General features: G+C 38.9%; 2 protein-coding genes across 2 annotated transcripts; both read left to right on the forward strand.

Moving 5' to 3' along the window:
• The first annotated feature begins 1,848 nt into the window (after positions 1 to 1,848).
• Positions 1,849 to 10,885, forward strand: LOC310871614 (VIP36-like protein). The gene is made up of 8 exons (XM_083783232.1): positions 1,849 to 2,035; positions 3,845 to 3,963; positions 5,203 to 5,320; positions 5,953 to 6,035; positions 6,504 to 6,665; positions 7,290 to 7,404; positions 7,714 to 7,830; positions 8,378 to 10,885. The coding sequence occupies exons 1-8, from the start codon at positions 1,879 to 1,881 to the stop codon at positions 8,518 to 8,520; spliced, it is 1,014 nt and encodes a 337-aa protein (XP_083639358.1). The 5' UTR covers positions 1,849 to 1,878; the 3' UTR covers positions 8,521 to 10,885.
• A 1,962-nt stretch (positions 10,886 to 12,847) lies between these two features.
• On the forward strand, positions 12,848 to 19,950 carry LOC310872271 (leukocyte surface antigen CD53-like). The gene is made up of 8 exons (XM_083784034.1): positions 12,848 to 12,979; positions 14,697 to 14,792; positions 14,934 to 15,122; positions 16,292 to 16,366; positions 16,772 to 16,882; positions 18,609 to 18,716; positions 19,186 to 19,269; positions 19,380 to 19,950. The coding sequence occupies exons 2-8, from the start codon at positions 14,730 to 14,732 to the stop codon at positions 19,446 to 19,448; spliced, it is 699 nt and encodes a 232-aa protein (XP_083640160.1). The 5' UTR covers positions 12,848 to 12,979; positions 14,697 to 14,729; the 3' UTR covers positions 19,449 to 19,950.
• The last annotated feature ends 806 nt before the right edge of the window (positions 19,951 to 20,756 follow it).

The following is a 20,756-nucleotide window of genomic DNA, read 5'->3' on the forward strand; positions in this document are numbered from 1 at the left end:
TGAAGGTCCTCCGCCACGTCCGGTTGATTGGTTGCATTGGCAATGAATGTGAATGAAAGCAGACTATGAAACAAACAAGCTGTCTGTCACACTTGACTTTCAGTGCAGATCGAAAATGGAACTACAGAACACGGGTACATACCATTGGTCCGATCTACTACCTACCCCAAACCCTCACCCATAACCGCGAGCACAGGGCAGCACACCTAAACCTAACCCCCAACCCTATCCCATTCCCGAGTCGGACCAATGCTCCTTCGAACCAATGGTATGTCGGACCAAAGTATGATCCCCACAGAACACAGGTGTTCTGTTTCCTTGATTCAGATGCATAATGGAACTACATAACACAGGTTCAGTGTTCTGTTTCCATGATTCAGATGCATAATGGAACTACAGAACACAGGTTCAGTGTTCTGTTTCCTTGATTCAGATGGATAATGGAACTATGGAACACAGGTTGAGTGTTCTGTTTCCTTGATTCAGATGCATAATGGAACTACAGAACACAGGTTCAGTGTTCTGTTTCCTTGATTCAGATGGATAATGGAACTATGGAACACAGGTTGAGTGTTCTGTTTCCTTGATTCAGATGCATAATGGAACAACGGAACACAGCTTCAGTGTTCTTCAAACGAAAGCAGGTGCCGGTTTTAGACTTTAAAGGTCTATTCAGTGATTTGACTTAATTCAAATATAACTTATTTTTTTTGTTTTGTTGTGATAGTCTTCCCTACTATAGAGTGTGCTGACCATATAAGGAGTTCCTCCCTGAGGTTTCATTTTTGGCTAGGTGGCCAAACCTTCATCCAATCAGGATAGAGAGGGGCCTTGGTGTGTGTGCTACTGCTGTTGGCCTGTTGCGCGTCCCCCCACTGAATGCTCCTTTAAAAGACATTTAGAACAACGAAAAACAGGCCTGTATTCTCTTTTGTCATTTTATGTTTAAGAACGGAACACAGCTTCTGTGTTCTGTCTTCATTTGGTTCTGTTTTGAGAAAATAAATAAATTAAACCGACACAAACAGAAAACGGGCACAAACAGGCACTGATTTCCAATGTTTACAGACATTCAGAATAATGAAAAACAGGCCTGTGTTCTGTTGTTTCATTTTAGGTTTAAAAATAAAACATGATATTTTCTCATGTTTTCTCAATTTTATTTTGAAAAACAAATTATACTTTAGTACCCTGACCATAAAGCCCTGAAGGTCAACCATAGAGTTAAAGTGGTTAAAACAGAACAAATTGAAATATAAATGATCTGATTACTGGATTATTATGCCCCTCAGCCCTCAGACAAAAACATGCCATGACATGGCATAAAGATAAAAGGCTAGTAAGGCTAGTTCAACTGAGCATTTGGGGAGAACCAGGTACTTTCCCCCCCACCTTTTATGATTTCTAATCTCACTCTATTTTACATTTTAAAACCATTTGTAATGGCATTCAATGAATGGCTTAATTGTTTTTTTTATATTGTGTTATATTACTGTTCTTAAATAAAGGCGTGAAAAGATTTTGACATGGATTTGCACCAAAATGTATCATTAAAAAAATATATGAAAATAAATCACAGAATCACACTGTCCCTGGCTTCCCTGGACTACATTTTTCAAATAATATGCTGGCTAATGTTCCCCCAGAATATGGATGAGGCTGGGATCCAAGTGGTTAATAACTCCATAAGCACAGAAACCAGGTCACTGATCTGATGATTCATAATGATAAACAGGCAAACCAATAGCAACGGGACACAATCACAAGTTCATAATACATGTGGGCGTGGGGACTCCTTAAAGTGGGAGGGCTAAAATGGCCGCCACCATGATCAAGTGTAAACTGTGTCGGAGAAGAAGTTTGCTGATTTCAGATTTAATGTTCAATTTGAGAAACATTCGTGAATTAACATGTTTGTTTGTCGTTGTTTGTGCCATGCTCAGCCAGTCGTCGGCGGACGATGGATACGAAAGAAGAACATACGATACCGAGGACTTTTTGAAGAGGGAGTATTCGCTGACAAAGCCATACCAAGGTAACTAACGTTAGCCAGTGAAGCTATAGCGTCATAATGTCATTAAAGTTGACATTAAGCTGACAGCACTGTACAACAAGGTTCATGCTTTTAGAACGGAGCAATTCCAACAACACTCTTGTCATGACTCATGTCAAATAGTAACTTAATTGGTAAATGATAAACATTTATTCTGACACCGACAGGCATACAGGGTGGCTTTATTATACTTTTATAGGGCAGGCATAGACTGCACAATACAGCACTTATACCGTTTAATACTACTGTACTACACAATAATACATGACGGTGAGATCACCACAAATAAAGTTAAAAAAAAAGTGACAGATTAATTGGTCTATGCTGGCCGTTTTTGCAAGCCTAGCCTTGGATCAAGACTATCGATAGGTGTAATTATTTGATCGATTTTGGCATTAGATTGATTGAAATAATTAACAGTTTGTAGAATTACAGTACATTTCAAGCACAAACTCAATACAAAGACTGTTAACTGTGGGTGGACGACCCAATTAAGCATTACACTTGTTTACAACAGGGTCCACATTGTTCAATTCATCAAAACATTTAGAGACATACAAATAGACACTTCTATGTAGTTAAAGAACAGAACAGGAATTCATCATATAGGAAGCAAAAGATACAACAGGGCTTGACATTAAGGCTTGTCCTGTTGTGACTCTTGGTTTCACTTTTTCTGTGATGCTCCTAGCAGCCAACAATATTGTCTGACATTATTATCTAACCTGGAAGTGCGTTATTTGTCTATGGAACCCGGCAACTATGGCTAACCTCGCGTCACCAGGCTTTCCATCTCGGAGGTAAGCCTGGTCTGTGTTCCAAAATCGCAGTGTGAACCGGTCTGGAGTGGATGGTAATTTATGTCATGTTGTAGTCCCTGATTTGTAGTCATCAGACCGGAAACCACAAGGCGGAATAAGAAGTACCCATTCATAGTACTGATTCCGCCTTGTGGTTTCTTGCATGACTACAAATCATTGACTACAACATGATGAAAGTTACCATCCTGATCATAAACCCGAAATGGAATGCAGCCCAGGCTAAGCGATAGCAGGCGATAGTCAGAAAGTGGGCGGGGGAACGTCGCCCGAAAACATGAAAATTATCTTTGGACTACATCGATGGGTGCATTTATTTTATCGATTTTGGCATTGGATACATAACGATATTCAATCAAAACTCAGACTTGATAAAAAATATATATCTGATAGTCTTGATCCAAACCAAGGCTATTATAAGCCAAAACTTTGCATTGTGATTAGAGACGGAACTGTTTTCGCAGGATAACCCTCTAGTCTCTATAGAGCGCCGAAGTCCTGACGTCACTCGCTCATCCCCTCGATTCCCCTGGTTCACGGAAGTAATTTCTCTATGGAGAATAACTTGAGGTGATCTTAATATCGTCTACTATTGTGGTCCAAAAATAAACAAGCTGTCTGCGTTATTGTCAGGGAGGTGTCTGTATCGTTTGCGACAGTCAGTCACTCATATATGATAGTCTGTTTCCAGCGAAAATGTAACTAATTCAGTAGCAGTAACAGTAGCATTTTCTCTCAGTCAGTTGATTCTTCATATCCATATGAGTGAAGCGGCCTGGGTGATTTGTTAATTTTTCAAACAGTTCTTATGAGGCGATCTAAAATCCCCCTATGGGGATTACAATGCAAATAAAAAGTACATGAACCCGTGGATTTGCGCCCTCTACCGATATTGACGTCAGACTTCGGTGCTCTATAACTGACTTTTAATTACTTTAAGTGTAACGTACAGTGCTTTTATGTTTTATTGTAGGAGTAGGTTTCTCAAGTTCTTCTCATTGGGACTTGATGGGCACTGCCATGATCACCCCTGAACATGTGAGACTAACCCCAGACCTACAGAGTAGGCAAGGAGCAGTGTGGAGCCGCTTTGTAAGTTTAAATGCAAATCATTATTAGAACCTGTCAACCTAGAACATCAAGGCCAATTCATGACATCTAGAAGTAGGTTTATTGGTTATTAAATAATACATTTGAATGTACAACTGACACGACTGGGACGGGTCATGGTTTAAATGTTACACAGTATCTAATAATCACACCTGTGTGAAGTGACTGGTGCTCTTATCTCAATCCGGCCTATCACAATTTGCGTCCTCACCTTCAATGCGTCCTCACACTCAAAGCTGGACATGGGAGCGGCTAACGCCCCTCAAAATAGGCAATTATATTTTCAGTGTACACTGAAGTCCCTATAAATAGTGCATTTTAGGCGAACAGCAGTGTTTACCAGTACTTTAACACAAATACTGTTGTGATTTTATGATGCTACAGGGGATGGCACAACTGGTCCACAGTTTATAAAACCAACATCCAGGACACAGTCAATCATGTGTACTTGGTTTGAAATTTTACTTTCCACCACCAGTAAGCGAGACAATAAGAAGATTGACACATTGGAATATGTAATTTGGAAAAATATATATACACACACATGCAATATTGTTCTCCAAAATCATCGGTTTAATTACCATCATCACAAAATCAAGCTACATAACTGACATTAACATTTTCACTGTAATTATGCAACGCTTCTCATACCTGTCAAGCATGTTCTACTGCTTACAAGAAAGACCAGCTGTGAGAGACTGTAGGGTAGGTGGTTGAGGAAAAATGTTGATCTTGAACAGTACTGTTCTGAAGTGATTACTAGACAAGTAGTGATATATTCAGCTCCAGCTCTTTATTAACAGAAAATGTATTTTCAGGTTGGGATACCAATTTTATCCCATCAGGAGAGACCCCAAACAAGTGAATTTGGAAGTGATGACTCAAATAAATGAGCAGACAAAATCGGAACTAAAATTTGAAGCTGATAAGGCTTGGCTGAAGATTTGCCACCCACCTGACAATTTGTTTATTCAAAGAGCTGGAGACACACATGACCCATGCTACTGAACAAACATTCCAATCCATAGCAATGATTACTATCACAATATTGTGCTTTAACCTTTTAAACAAAAAACCTTTTGATGTAACCAAAGAATATCACTTGCCACACCTTTAAAAAAAAAAAAAAAATCTTTTTATAGCATTTTGGAAAAGTCATGTATAGCAATATCCAGAACTTGTAAACTAAATCCACCTCGTCTTCAATCACTGTGTTTCTAGCCTTGTTACATCAGGGACTGGGAGCTGCAGGTGCACTTTAAAATCCATGGGCAAGGGAAGAAAAACCTTAATGGAGATGGCATGGCTTTTTGGTTCACCAAAGAGCGCATGAACGTAGGTAGGTCTTTATCGTAGATTGTTTTGATGCATGTCAAGATATCATTGATAACCCTTGTGTTTTGTTTGGGGTGGGAGCATTTCTGTATTGCACAGAAAGAAAGAAACACACTACAAAAATCTAACATGATTTAAAAATGGTTTACTGAGCCAGATGTTTCAGTCATGTAGTATTACATTTACAGTTGAATCTAGCTTAGCATCACCAAAATTGTGACAAAGGTATGTTGGAAAATCTTCCAAAAAAATGAGAAACGGGTTCATGCTAAAACAAAGTGGAGAGCAAGAGCATTATAGTCTATGTAAAATAATTTCTTAGGCTTTCATCAAACTATACAGACTCTTAAAGCCTGAGCGTACTTTTCTCTGTTTTTACTTACCACCGTCACAGCGGAGTAGCTTTTCACCTAAAACTGGAGTATGCGTGTGCCTTAGGCTTAGTTCATATACATATGATAATATGATACATATATAATATGACAAATACTGAGGATAGAGTAAAGGATAAATGACAGAAACGTATTCAAATATGTAGGTTTAAGACAGCCCTGCCCTTCAGTTGAACTAGCTTTGCTTTCTACAGCAAGGCTATTCTGGTCTTTCTATGAGTCTATAAGGTTGTGTCTTTTGCAGGTCCTGCGTTTGGCAACATGAACCAGTTTACTGGTCTTGGAGTTTTTGTGGACACCTACCCAAACCAAGACAAGAACCATGAGGTGACATTCTCTTCACATCTCTCTCTCTCTCGCACACATGCACGCACGGTTACTCACTCACTCGACACTCACTCAACTCACTTTAATACAAGTGAAAGTGTCCCCTAGGTAGAAAATTGGGTCATCTTCCTTTTGAGAACTAAGTGTCATTGTTTCCTATTTGTTTTTCTTTGCAAACCTACTGGATATGCAGAAGAAGTACACTGGACCTCAGGTAGCATCAGTGCCATATTAACCCATTTTGAGGAATATTTACCTCGTCAACCAACACCATTACCTAGAAGTAATTACATTGCCTGCAGTTTAGTATTAATTCATTAATGTAAAAATGAGAAATCCTAAAATAAAGCTTCCAATACTATGGCAATTTTAACATTCCTTCCTCCATATTTCTCTCACTCTCCTTTGCACTTCATAAATCCTTTTTTCTGCCTCTGTTTTCATTCTGCCTGTCTCTGTCTCTCACAGAGGGGTTTTCCATACATATCAGTGATGCTGGGGAACGGAACGCTGCAATATGACCACAGCCGGGACGGACGGACCACTGAGCTTGGCGGGTGCATGGCTCTAGTGCGCAACGTCAACCACGACACCTTCTTCCTCCTCCGATACTACAGAAACCACCTGACGGTGGGAATACACATTTGATTTGCCTTTAGTTATTCAACCACCATGTCGTCACCGTGTCCATGGCAAGGTCATCTTAGCAGCTGATGCCACCACGGCTACTTAATCATTTAAAAGCCTTATTATATCTATCTATGAATGCACCAAGTCTCTGTAGGTATATGCGTGTGTATGTACGTACGTCTTCAATCCACATAACTCAAGAACCGTTGTCCAGAACCAACACAAAAGCCTCTTCCCGGGCTCTGGACCTGATCACCCCTATGTCTATATATGCAGCTGGCCTGTTCGGACATCACGTTGATGTTCTACATCTGCATAGACTCCATATTTGGGCATGCCTGACAAATAACTCCATATATGGGCATAAAAGGGACAGAGACATAATAAATGGATGGAGCATGCATTTCCAACTTGCATCGTTCCAAGTAGGCCCCTGCCCAACAGGCACCGCTCTAGTACTTTAAGAATCTGTCAAACCTTCGAATATATAATAAATAGCGAATATAGCTGATCTGCAAGCTAACAGTATATTATTGTCACAATATTGATATTGAGTGTTCTTGATCCAAAATGTTTGATTCCATATCACCCAGCCTTCATGCTGTTCTGTGTTCTGTCCTCCAGCTAATGATCGACATCGATGGCAAGCGGGAATGGAAGGATTGTGTTGATGTCTCAGGCCTGCGCTTGCCTCTTGGTTACCATTTTGGTGCATCCTCTGCCACAGGAGACCTGTCGGGTATAGAAGAAGTCTATTGTGTTTTTATTTTTATTTTATATATATATACCCCGGTGTGGGTGTGTGTGTATATATATATATATATATATATATATATATATATAACTTATTTTCAACTGACATCCCTGAATTGAATAAAGCGTGCTAAGAAAAATGGCAGGTGGATATAGTACAAAACATTATTTCATCATCATCACCATATACTCAGCAATCCTCAGAGAATATTATGTTCTAGTACTTTACAAGGTAAAATAATTTAGTGTTGTGAGCACCATCATGTGGCCTGAAGAATGATGCGTTTCCCCATAGATAACCATGACCTCATCTCCATGAAACTATACCAGCTGACAGCGGAGAGGACTCCAGAGGAGGAGGAAGAGGAGGATGTCATTATCCCCATGGTTGAAAACATGACACCATTCCAAGGTACAAACTACTAAGCCACATTTTTGTGAGTCAGCAGTGTTGTTTTATTTCAAAACACTCAAAAAGGTGTGACTCAAGAGAACATAAATGGTTAATATCAAGTGTTGGGCAAGCATCAGTGTGACTTTAAGTGCAGTCAAGTAAAAGGTTGCACAACACTTTTCTGCCAAAGCATTAACTAAAACTAAATGTCCTTGCATGCCGGGAGAGTGACGACTAAACGATTAGAAAATGCATCATATAGGTTGATTATCTTCTTCTCAGTAAAAAATCAACCTCAACTTGAAAACTGATCACATCACTGTATCTGTGTGGAAGTACTCAAAACACAACAGAAGTTAGATTCATTTAATTAATCGCTCGAAATGAATGCTCCCGGTGTGTTCAGGGTGTTATCTTCCCCCAGAATGTGTAGACTTATTTTCTTTCCTTCATCTTCTTTTAGCAACTGAAATGTTTGGGACGATAACTTACTCTTCTTTACACATTTTAAACAGGCCTGTATTCCAACACAAAATCTGTGACCTTTTTTCTTTTTGCCATGCAGTAGAGGTAGAGGAGGAAGAGACGAGTGGAGTGCAGGTCTTCTTCACCCTCTTCTTCTCCATCGTTGGCCTGTGTGTCTTGGGGGCCATAGCCCTGATGGTGTACAACCGCTGGAAGGAGAACAGCCGCAAACGCTTCTATTGAGCAGAGATGGACCCAACAGTCTACACAACACAGGCGGAGTGACAGTTCTCGGTGTGTGTTTATTTTTTTGTTTTTCTCACGGGCAGTTCAATAATACTAAGCCTACTGTAGCTTTAGCCCAGACACATTTCATGGACAGTCAAGTGTATGCAGGTATTCATTTCAACCAAATGCCAACATTTCACAAATCACTTCCCCACTTTGCTTGGTTGTGTGCTCATTTGTGAAACAAACTGGTGTAGTGTTTGATTGGAATTTAAAGCCTTCATATACTCAGCTCTCCATGGACATCACTGCTTTAACTGAACAAAGTTGGGAATCTCAGCCAAAAGAACTACACATGTGATGCATTTGTGGGGAAATGATGGACTTATCCACTAGGATTCGAGTTTTTTTTTTTTTAAGGTAGAAATGTTATGTATTTGTAGTTGCTGCTGAGCATACGGACAATGATCTGTGGATCTCTGAGCCAATCATGGGCAGATCTCTTGTTGCACTGATACAGTACAAAGCACCCATGAGATGATTTTTATTTTATTATTGAACTATTTTCTTTAAAAGTACATTTGGGAGAACGATGTGCTCCATTTTGTACTTTTAAGGAGTATGTGTGCTTGAGTTGCTAATGCTATCCAAACTAAGTGCCTAGCTAGGACCAATAATGACTACTCAAGTCTTACTTTATGCATGTTCTGTCCTAGGTTTGAGGTTTGGGATACACCTGCCTTTTGTATTTGACATCTCATTGCTCTCACACATTTTTATATTGAAGTTACTGTTATTGAGAATCATTTCTTGAATAAGTTTTTAACTGTTGCATAGGAAAAACTGTTTTTGTACTAAATCATCTAGAACACGCTGCACTCAAACTCATTTTTTGCTTCTCTGCCACAGAATTTCATTCAACCTGTGAAAAGGAAACATTTATGCACCGTTTTCACTTTGTCGTTACATGGCACATCAGCAGTCACATTTGCCAGTGATCAATTGTCATATGAAAGCAAATACAGTACATGTTTTTTACTGTCCATTGACATATTTTGAGTTTGTGTATGAACACTGTTTGGGTGTTAACCGTTAAACCTGTGACATAATTTGGTTATCAGGAGGGATGCACAATATTGTCAAAGAAAATTAATTGGGATATCTTTCAAAACATATTTGAGTTGTCAATTCTGACACATAAATGTACATGTGGATGCAGTTGATCCCATATGAACAAATGTATTAAAAAATAATACATCTCATCTCGCATTTGGAAATTGCAGTAAATATTGTAGTTGACTTTTCTTTTGCAATTAAATTGTGCAGCCTTAGTTAGTTACCAAGACAACATTGATGGCCTTCTAATGATGTACATGCTGGTGCCTTACTCACACATCTAAGACCAGAAACTATTCAGCAAGGGGCAAGTGTCCTGAACTGACAGTTTAATATTTCATCTAACTTGTATTGAGTGGAGGGGGTTCAGTGTAGACACAAGGCTGCACTGTGGTAGAATATGTCAATTGGACCTTTTAATTACAGCCACTCTTAAACTATTACTAGGCCGTCTACCCTAGGCTCTAAAGCAAAATGTAATTCTTGAATGTGATCTAATTACATTGTCTGAAATAAATCATAGTTATGGTCATGTCAACATCTAACCATATAGCCAAGTGAGGCAGTCTTTCAGCTATCGCAGGCAATTCAGTGATGTCGAGATAAATGTAACTGACAACTCAAAATGGCAGTGTTCTTAAGCTGCATGTGTATTTCCCCAATATGCAATACACTACAAATTTGGAGATATACTAATTATTTGAACATCATATTCCATCAGACGTGACAGAATTGCTCAGCCATTGTTATTATAGATAATTGTATAAACATTTAATATAGATACTTCATTATGCATAATTATAATAAGGACATTCGTGAATTTGTAATTATTATAATAATAGGGATAATTGTATTGATATCTGAGATGATAAACTATTTAAAGTTATCTGGTTAACTGAGAAATCCTGTTTTTGGTAATAGAGGATGAGGAACATGTTGCTGCCATTCTATTAGTTTACAGATCTCTAGTATTCTTCTAAAAGTGTATGTTGGTGGATAAGGTTTTTGTGGTATGCCACACACGGTGAAGACAATGTATTGTGCTTAAAAGACCTCTTGAAGAAACAATGGTTATACAGTAGAGTATTTAATTGATGATATTTAGGCTGTGAAAATGTGAATACTTTAATCAAAGCTCTGAAATTTCTATTTTAAGTCTTATTGCTGTAATTAGTTCTTGTTGGTGTAAGTGGATAATATGCACTTTTTGTGCTATACCGTGTCGGATCATTTTCAATAAAAATGTCTAGTGTTCTTGAATGTCCATTGTCCTCTATCGCCTCTTTTTTCATGCATTGGAATAAGAAACTGTTTTGCAAACAATGGAAATTATACTGTCAATATTCTCTTTTGACTGTGTAAGTGTCATAATAGTAGCGTAAACCTACCATAATATGGGGATATGTCATGATGTGCTGTATATACATACCTTGTTTGTCTGGTTTTGCTTTGATCATATGACAAATTATATGTAGCAGTGTACTGTTTAACTGTCTTGTGTGGATTGTCTAATCGATTGAATGTTTGTTATTGGTGCTCTTTTTGAGGTGTATTAGATTTATGTTCTGTTCTGTATGTCTCTGAACTGTGAACTTGTATTAGGTGTATGTTCTGTAGAAGTACAGAGAGTAAATTCTTTCTACATTATGTATGTCATATTTTTGCCTTTACATCAGTAAAGTGTGAAAACTGATACTAGTGTCATTATTGTGCTGACAGTTTTATGCCACTTACTTGACTTGTCTGCTTTGAGAGTGGACAAACCTAACAGATTATATTTGTCCAAATATTTTGGTGCTTATCTCTTAAACTGGCTTCATGGAATAGGCTATATACTGTAGATGCATTTACATGTCTTCAAGACGGGTGCATTGTGGGTGCTGTTTGTATCAGAAGACCACTACTGGCCACATGCAATCAACAGCAACCTGTTGGAATGTACCAAACACAAAACGGCACATGGAGGCTATGGCTATCTGGCATGGAAAGTTTGGGAACCACTCACTTTATGTAATTGATGCATGGGGTGATTGGGGTCAATATGTATCATATAGGGTCTATATCTATTATCTACACCAGTGTTTCTCAATTTTTGGGCCAGTAGGCTGCCCCTTATCCAATATCCAGGTCTCTTTCCGTAGCCTGGTTTCCAGCCTGATTCGGTGCGTTCCGGGGATTTGTTTTGTAGCGAGTGACAAAAAAATCCACCAAACGCAGCGAATCAGGCTGGAACCCAGGCTACCCTTTTCCGCCCCCACACCCAATTAAAAGAATTAACCTTAATAAAAGTTTAAAAACGGCCATAGCCATCATCACAAATGTGATCATCACATTTGGAAAAGTGGCTATGGCTGTTTTTAGCCCAAGGAGTGTTTTTCGTGCAAAACAAATGCTTGCAATGGATTCAGAATCATGAAAAAACCATAGTTTGACCTGTCACATGCTACTTTAACCAGAATTAAAATGTGAAAATTGTGTCTGCATTACTGCATATGTTGTGAATGGTACCCCAACTTTCAGCACCTGTCACAAAGTATCCCAAAGGAGTTGGGTGGGAACAAATTCAGAGGAGATAGATAGATAGACCTTTATGAACATGTATGAAGAAAGCTATTGGTAAGCATTTATATTCCAGATTGGTCCAAAACTTTCCCTAATAAGAGTTGTAAATGGATGCTCTGTCACATCAGCCCCCTCTCACAGCACTGAATGTCATAGCCCTGCCACAGGCCCTATCTGTCATGTTACCATGGTAATATGTTACGGCCCTGTGACAGGGCCTGACATCCCAGTCCCACACCACTGTGACAGGGGCCTGTGCTGCATGTGCAACTACACACAATTCAAGAAACCATGCATTTGAATGCAGAGTTAATGAAAAGAAGTCTAGGATGAAATTAAGAGAATATGTGCACTTGTATAGGCTATATTAAACTGCCGTGCCCCCCTCCCAAGACTCAAGAGCACCTTTAAAAAGTACGGTATTGCTTCCAGTGCCCCCCAAACTTCTCTGTATGCCCCTTGGGGGGCTGCACAACCAAATCTCTTTGCCAAAAATAGCAGATCTACAAACTCTCTACATCTCTAGGCTTGTATAGCCTATTGACATGCACATGCAGGGATGCTAGGGTTCATGTTAAGTAATGTGGGTGCCACTCCCATAGTTCTCCTTGTTGTCAGTTGTGTAAATAAACAAATAGAAATGTCTCTAGTATAGACTACAGTATTTTGAGGCAGATCCTGCCACTGTGCCCTTATGCCTTTTCCTGCTTGTAGCTAACACTACATCTATAGCACTAGCCTCTGTATATAATCAGTGGCACCTGGGAGTTAATATTACTGCAGACTTGTTGATAAGGTAAGTCTTATACTGCGATAGTTATCAAGGATAGTTTGTAAAATAAAATAGAATTCTGGTATTCAGCTATTATACTGAATTGTTTTTATACCACCGGTTTTCGCTAAAAATCATTGAACTATTCATGAAGTGAAATAAAAACAAGAGTCTGGGTAATGGGTTGCATAGTTGTTTTATATATTGTTATAAGAAATACGTTGCTCATGATCTGAAGATAAACTATGCATCTTTGGGATGAATTGTATAGGCATGTGTATGCTTAGAAACAAATATATTTGTAATATAATATTTATGGTTAGGTATAGAAGTTATGAAAAGAAAGTTATGAGAAGAAAAAAATTGCTTAGACAAATTCATATGACTAAAAATTATTTACTTTAGGCTCTCACACGTACTGTGTTGACTGTGTTGCATCTATTCTGCTTTTTTGCTACCATGAAACCCAAAGATAACGTTTCACAAAGACAATAACCTGGCTTACATTTGAGTTCATGCATGCTGAGAAGCTTTATTTTCTTGTGAAAATACAGCTTCTCCGAAAATCTACGAAAGTCATTTTAAATGTGATAATAAGGAATAACAGACATGTCTAAATGTCAAGGGGCTACATTATGACAGTAGATGCAGGCTCAGGCAGTGTTGTCATATCAAACAGTGTTGTCGTGCAAACACAGTCCACTTACAGGGCTGGATTACAGAGCAGGCCAATAGGGCCCAGGGGCCTCTGAACTCCAGGGGTCGCAGACCCCAGCCATTGGATGTCTAAGCAAACTTCTCAGGTTCTCAAAAGCTCTCAGGAGGCAAGGGCAAGACTCCTGGATAACACATTATAAAGCTTATTATACTGACTGACTTATTAATGTCAAGTATTATAATACCTAAAACACTTTATGTTTGAAATAAGACACATATGAAATAGACGCTTTCTAGGGTATGATTTGGGGCCATAAAGATGAATACAAAATTAATATAAACATCTTAATACTGTCCAATACTTCGATACGGAGGAGGGGGGTGAAATTATGACCCCCCCCCCCCCCAGTCAAAAAAACACTTTGTGTTTGAGATAGACACTCATGCTTTCTAAGGTGTGATTTGGGGCCCTAAGGAAGAACAATATGAATATCAACATCATAATACTGTCCAATAATTAGATAGGGAGGGTGCTTTCTAGGGTAAAACACACTTTGTTTGAAATAGACACTCATGCTTTCTAAGGTGCAATTTGGGTCCCTAAGGATTTAATACTGTCCAATACTTCGATACGGAGGGGGATGAAATTGTGACAGGCAGTTACTGCCGTCAAAATATGACTTCCCAGTCAAAGAAAGAAATAAAAAATAAAATAAATGAGTGAAATAGACACTCTTTCTAAGGTGTAATTTGGGGCCCTAAAGATGAATACAAATGTAGGTAACACTTGCTATGCATCCCAAATAAGCTTTGTTACAATGAAAAGTATGAATGTCATATCACAGTTTTTTCCCCTGAATTCATATTCAGGCGCAAAACTATTGATGCAGTGTTTTTTATAATGGCCAAAGTAGATATAGTCATTGTCATGAATGAAAATCTCCAAAATGCTACTTTTAATTTTTCTTTTTGTTAGATTCCAGAATTGGCAGTGAAATGCTGTTATATAGCAGTTCTGCATGTCTTTAGGCAAATATGCACAATGTTGAATTTGAAACCATCCCTTCTTATTTCAATTGTATAGGTCTTAACGGAGGAAGATCACCGTTAAGGAAGAATGAATCGCTCCTGTGTAGACTGCTGGAAGAGCATGATGATTCTCCTCAACTTCATTTGCTGGGTGACTATAGCCTAATTCATACGTTGTCGCAATTTCTATTTTAGATTTATTTATTTCCTTCTCTATAGGATAATGTCCGTTGAAATACCCAATATGTCATATATGTGATAAAAGTTATCTCTTATCTCCCATGTGCGGTAGCTGTGTGGTGCATTTATAGTGGCGTTTGGAGAGTTCCAGATGATGCACTCTAAATATGGTTCAGTGATCACCTCCTTCTGGCCTATCTACCCTGCCAACACCCTGGTGGTAACAGGGACCATCGTCACCTGTGTCTGTTACCTGGGAGTCCTGGGAGCACTGAAGGAGAACCGTTGCATGCTCATCACTGTACGTTTATTGAACTCACTCAACATATAAAGAAAAATTATCTAAAGGGGTTTCTACTCAAAATATGCTTAGGAGTGGTATAATCAATTGTTAAAATCGAGCAGTGTTTCTCAACCATTTTTGGCCCCCTATAACCAATATGCAGGTCCCATGTCCGTATCATCATGACAGTATCATGTCAGTATCATGGCCAGTCTCATCCAAAAAATATAATATTGCTTCTACCGCCCCCTCATAACTTCTCTGGGGGGCTCTACCACCCCTGCCGAAGAACACTAGTCTAGAACAAACTGAACACAAAGGAATACACATCATATATTCTGGTCTGCTTACATGCCAGATGGGTGGGGATGTATTTGCACCAAATAAATCTCCTGTGATTAACATCTTGTGGAGTTAATCACACCAAAGCCAATTTAAAACCAAGGGTCCCTGCTGGGGCTTATCCCAACCCCACCATGCCCTCTCATTTACAGTGACATCTATTTAACATTTATCGCACCTCGTCTTTGCGTTGTATTTCTGTATTACGTAAAAACACCTTGGCATGTTACACATAGGATGTAGAGTTGTAGACTCTACATCCTATCTGTAACATGCATAGTCTACATTGTAGACTATAAGCATGATATGAAAGGTCCCATTGCAGTCAGAACTGCAGCATCACTCCCAATCTTCCGCCGTAGTCTGAAAACCCACCTTTTCAGACTCCATCATGGCCCATAGCACTTACCCTACCCCCTTAGATAGCATTTCTGTAGACTTAGATAGCATTTGATACAGATTTATAGCATGTTATGTAGATAGCACTATAATTGCATTGTATGTAGTCATAGCACGCCATAGTACATATGTATAGCATAGTAGTATATATGTATAGTTTATATGTATAGTTTCATTATATAGATATTCCACTGTTACTTTCTTAGCTTACGCATGTTTCATGATAAATGCTTTTATGTGATGTATTCCCATGCTTTTTGTTCTTGCTTAATGTAAGTCGCTCTGGATTAAGAGCGTCTGCTAAATGCCTAAATTGTGTAAATTGTAAATTGTGGTGCTAAATTAAAGTGTATTAGTAAGGCAAGGCTAGTTTATAGTATTTCACACACAAAGATAGTGTGAACATCCAGTGTTGTGCATAAAGTATATGATTTGTGTGATTACAGTTCTTTGTGCTGCTGTTCATTCTGATGCTAGTGGAGTTGGCCATGGCCTGTGTATTCCTGGTGTATGACAGAGAGGTACAGTATCATGGAGCCATGCATTTTCCTTTTTTTATATATTCATCAAAACACATTTAATAACCCAATGTATCAAACAGTGAGTGTACAGTGTACAATGCTAAAAAATACATTTAGTAAATATGTTGATTTCAAAGTGCCAGTGAAAAGTATTATAGAAAACATGAGCTACATAGCTAACACAAATAATACATATTTTATTAGTGAGCATAAGAGTACAGTAGTAGTATGCTGCCCCCTATTGGCTCACTTTAGCTTTCTAATTCTATACCATGCACAGTAGATATTCAGTTTAAAAAGGTTTGTCTTGTGTGGTGAGTACACTTTTTCCCCCCAGTTCATAATACTGTAATGCATTTGTAATGGCAGTTGTAACTTGTACTGATTTGCACTTACGTGGTACAGATTGACACATTCTTTGAAAAAGACCTGATGCGAAGCTTGGAGACCTACAAGCTCTCCACTCCAGAAGGCAACATGACCGTCAAAGATGATTTTGATGCTGTTCAATTCGTAGTAAGTCTTCAGCAAGAATACCCAGGGGTCATCAATGTGTCCATTAGTCCGTACATAGACAAATGTGTCCTTGGCTAGACTTGGCCTCGTCTGTGGCATGGTTTTCTTTTCTACATTTTCATCATAAGACCCATTTACTTAATGTCAGTGTAAAGTTGGCCGAGTGGCCAAGGCTCCAAAAAGTCCAAAAATCCCTTTTAGGGTGTTTTATTTCCCCCGGTTGCAGTGCGTTTACAGTGGACACACAGGCCTGACAAACCAAAGAAACACTGAAGACTAAACGTACAAAAGACAGAAAATTACTTGAAAGTAAATAGGAAACCAAAACCAGGACTTGAGAAACTCTATTAGGCTAAAACCCTTCCATCAAGGGCCCCCTATAGCAGCTCTCCCTGGGTGTTAACTTCTAGTTGCATCAAGCCCATGAACTGAACTGACTCACTGCCCCTGCAGCCTCCATCTTATACTAGGCAAGACAATACCAGAATCAGAATCAGAAGCCTTTATTGCCATACATGTAAAACATGTTAGGAATTTGTTACGGTGAACAGTTCTGTAATTGGTAACACATTTAACTCAACATCATGGCTAACTACGGCCCATGAGTTAACTTACACAATTACCTAGGTTTACTAAACCAATTCAAATACATTACATGCGCAGCGATGCACCACAACATCAAGCTAAATAGAAAACATAACACAAGAGCTCTTGTAACCCAGACAGACACCCCTCCTGCTCTATAGCACTTGGTACCTTCCTCCACTCAGTCAAGAGGATCACACCAGTAGCCTACTGCAGGAGAGCCATGTGCCAAACAATCATCATCTTAAACACAAATTACACCAAACATATATGCTGTGACAATATTTGCAAAGTTCTCTTTTACAATTCTACAATAATAAAAATATGCACTCATGTCCATTAACACAGTTTTCCAAGCCGGCCGGCAAAGTTAGTTAATTGGATGCAACTGTGTCGTTTCGGTGTGCATTGTTCTCCATCAATGTGTATGTGTATAGGGCACGGGTTGCCCCGTGACTGTCAGTCTCCGGGTTTTCTTCAGAATAATTATGACACTGATTTACTATGACACTATGGCACATTAAGACAGTGGTTCTCTAACCTTTAATTTTCTATGACCCCCACAACTCTTGAGAGTGCAAAAATACAGTCCCATCTGGTCCCATGTGTGCACCCTCAGAGTTAGAGACCTGTAAAAGTAATTTATTTAAGGCTATTGCTCTTTATGTGTTTCTGGTAATATAATTGTCCGCTCATTTGTATGTCCATGTCAAAGAAACTGAAATTTGACAAAATGTCCACCACAAGCCAGCATGACCCCTGAGACTTTTTAGCTTATTGACCATAAATGCACTCACTGTTAATGTTACTGCTACTCCTACTTTTTTCTTCGTATAGCTATTCTTTATTTATCCACGGAAATGTAGCTGACTCTGGCTTGCATTCCTGTTCAGTGTGTGGGTTTCCTCACAGGGTCTAGGGTGTTTTTCAATATTCTTTACAACAACACAGTAATTTCAAAGCCATTCTTCACATATATTTTCCCCCCACAACCCCATGGCAGCACAAATACAAAACAAAATCTTCGAAGAAACATCAGGAAATGTCCATAAATACAGAACAAATTAAAAATATATAGAATAATAACAACAACAAAACTGTATTTTACAGTTTAGTTGAATCAGTTTTGTCATATTTACAGTTTCAGTGCTGTGGAGTCCATGGTGAGTCTGACTGGGACGGGAAGGCCCCAATATCCTGCTGTACTGAAGACCCATGTCAAGCTTTCAACCACACCAACTGGCAAGAGGTAGGCCTAGTTATAGAAGTATAACCTAAGTTATGTTCTTATAAGCATGGAAAGGCAAGTTTATTTGTATAGCACAATTCCACAAGAAAGATATTCAGTTATTTTCACAAAACAGCATTAAGACGTTAAGACTATACTACTAACACACTATAAAAGGACATTTGAATACGAAAAAAACTGAATGACTCTTCACTGGCAGGTGAGCCAGTAGGGTACAGCAGCAGTCACAAGTAGACTAAATCGGGAGTAAAACGGGTACAAAATAAATTAATGCTCAATCATGACTACTATATTTCTGGCTTGGATTGTGGACTAAACACCTTTATCTCCATAATAATATACAGTATATATTTTAATACAATTGTATTTTTGAAACTGTCAAGAACATTATTCACCTATTCCTTTCCAATTACTATACTTACTGTAAGTATTTACCAGTCCATTTGAAGAGATTATTTTTTTGTTTCAGGGATGTCATCTCAAACTTAGGAACTGGTTTGCCAGAAACTTCCTCAGCACCGGTGCAGGTGTTGTCTCTCTGTTTATGCTGCAGGTACTGGTACATATATATCCTGTTATTTGCATTAAAACTCATTTGCAGATATTTGCTATTTATAGTTCTATTATATATTTGGTAAATGTCCTCTTTGTCTTTATTCACAGTTCCTTTGTATGTGTTTCACCGTCCCCGTGTTTTGCCACTTTAGTCGAAATGGACTTGGCTACCAGTGAAAATGTGGACTGAAAGAATTCTCTCACATCTCTGAATATCTGCTAATCTGTGGTGACGTGACACATTTTGGGGGATATATCTAAACTTGTCTTCTTCTTCTTCTCTGTGAATTTAATGGCAGATTTTAATTTAACAACAATAATCTTGGCAATATGTTTTGTCTTTTAGTATTAACCCATTTGTTAAAAAGGGCCGGGGAAAATGCCCTTGCATTTTTGAATTATACCTGTGCTCTAATGTTCATGGCTGCTGTTGTCAAGCCAGAAAATATAATTCTACTCAGTAACCACATCATGATTCACTGGACCAATACATCACCTTCTTTTACAGTGCCACACACACACACACACACACACACACACACACACACACACACACACACACACACACACACACACACACACACACACACACACACACACACACACACACACACACACACACACACAGGTTTGCACAATGTGACTGAATGAATGCTGAAGGATTGTGGATGTCATTAACGCACTGGCTTGTCTTGCAAGCCAGTGCGGTTCTCAACCTCTTCAGGCTGCGATCCTCATATTTGAACTGCATGGGGACCCCCCCACTCTGATAGGCACTTGGAATGTAGGAGTTGGGGCATTATTTAGTTTGACTCTGTTCCACAGATAAATATAGTGTCACAATGTTTGCCTCTTTCTTACATTATTTGACAATTTGGCCAATGTTTGACCAGTTTTTGTATAGTTTGTTTATTACCTTTCATGCAGTCTTTTTTTCGCTTTACTGTATTATTTATGTATTAAAAGGTCTTAAAAGTCCTTAGGCCTACTGCTTCATTGGCACTTCACTGTTATCTGGGCCTCCCTGTCGTCGGCCCCTGCCCCCCCCCCCCCCCCCCCCCCCCATGTTGAACCGAATATCGTACTACCTACATAGAAACACTATTTTGTCCACAGATTCTGGTTTCGAGTAGCTGCAAAACCCACAATTTGCGTCAGGGCAACCACACTTTTTTAATTACTTTCAGAGACTGACTCAGCTGGTTGCCATGCTTTAATCACACTGGAGAAGGCTCCAGCCAAAAACGTCCAGGTTGCTGCTGCGCATCATGAAATAAATCAGAGCTCGTAAAAGTGAGTGCTGGTGTTTGTCACTGCCACGCTTTGGCTTCCTGCTTTAACTACAATGACTACTGTCAATATGGACAGGTATTTTGTGTGCCTAGTCTGGCCCTGTACAAGCTTAATTGACACAAAATATTGAGATGGTTTTCATCTGATATCCACCTTTCCCTGTGCCTTTTCATACACAAACACAATGCCAAA

This window comes from Protomyctophum parallelum (genome assembly GCF_964188405.1).
Source record: "Protomyctophum parallelum genome assembly, chromosome: 15".
Classification (NCBI taxonomy): domain Eukaryota; kingdom Metazoa; phylum Chordata; class Actinopteri; order Myctophiformes; family Myctophidae; genus Protomyctophum; species Protomyctophum parallelum.

Excerpts from the sequence above, each read along its gene's own strand:
- LOC310871614 (XM_083783232.1), top strand. The coding sequence starts at position 1,879 with ATGTTCAATTTGAGAAACATTCGTGAATTAACATGTTTGTTTGTCGTT. Across the intron at positions 5,321-5,952 it reads CAAAGAGCGCATGAACGTAG|GTCCTGCGTTTGGCAACATG; the intron begins GTAGGTCTTTAT and ends TGTCTTTTGCAG. Across the intron at positions 7,831-8,377 it reads AAACATGACACCATTCCAAG|TAGAGGTAGAGGAGGAAGAG; the intron begins GTACAAACTACT and ends TTTGCCATGCAG.
- LOC310872271 (XM_083784034.1), top strand. The coding sequence starts at position 14,730 with ATGAATCGCTCCTGTGTAGACTGCTGGAAGAGCATGATGATTCTCCTC. Across the intron at positions 15,123-16,291 it reads ACCGTTGCATGCTCATCACT|TTCTTTGTGCTGCTGTTCAT; the intron begins GTACGTTTATTG and ends GTGTGATTACAG. Across the intron at positions 16,883-18,608 it reads TTGATGCTGTTCAATTCGTA|TTTCAGTGCTGTGGAGTCCA; the intron begins GTAAGTCTTCAG and ends TCATATTTACAG.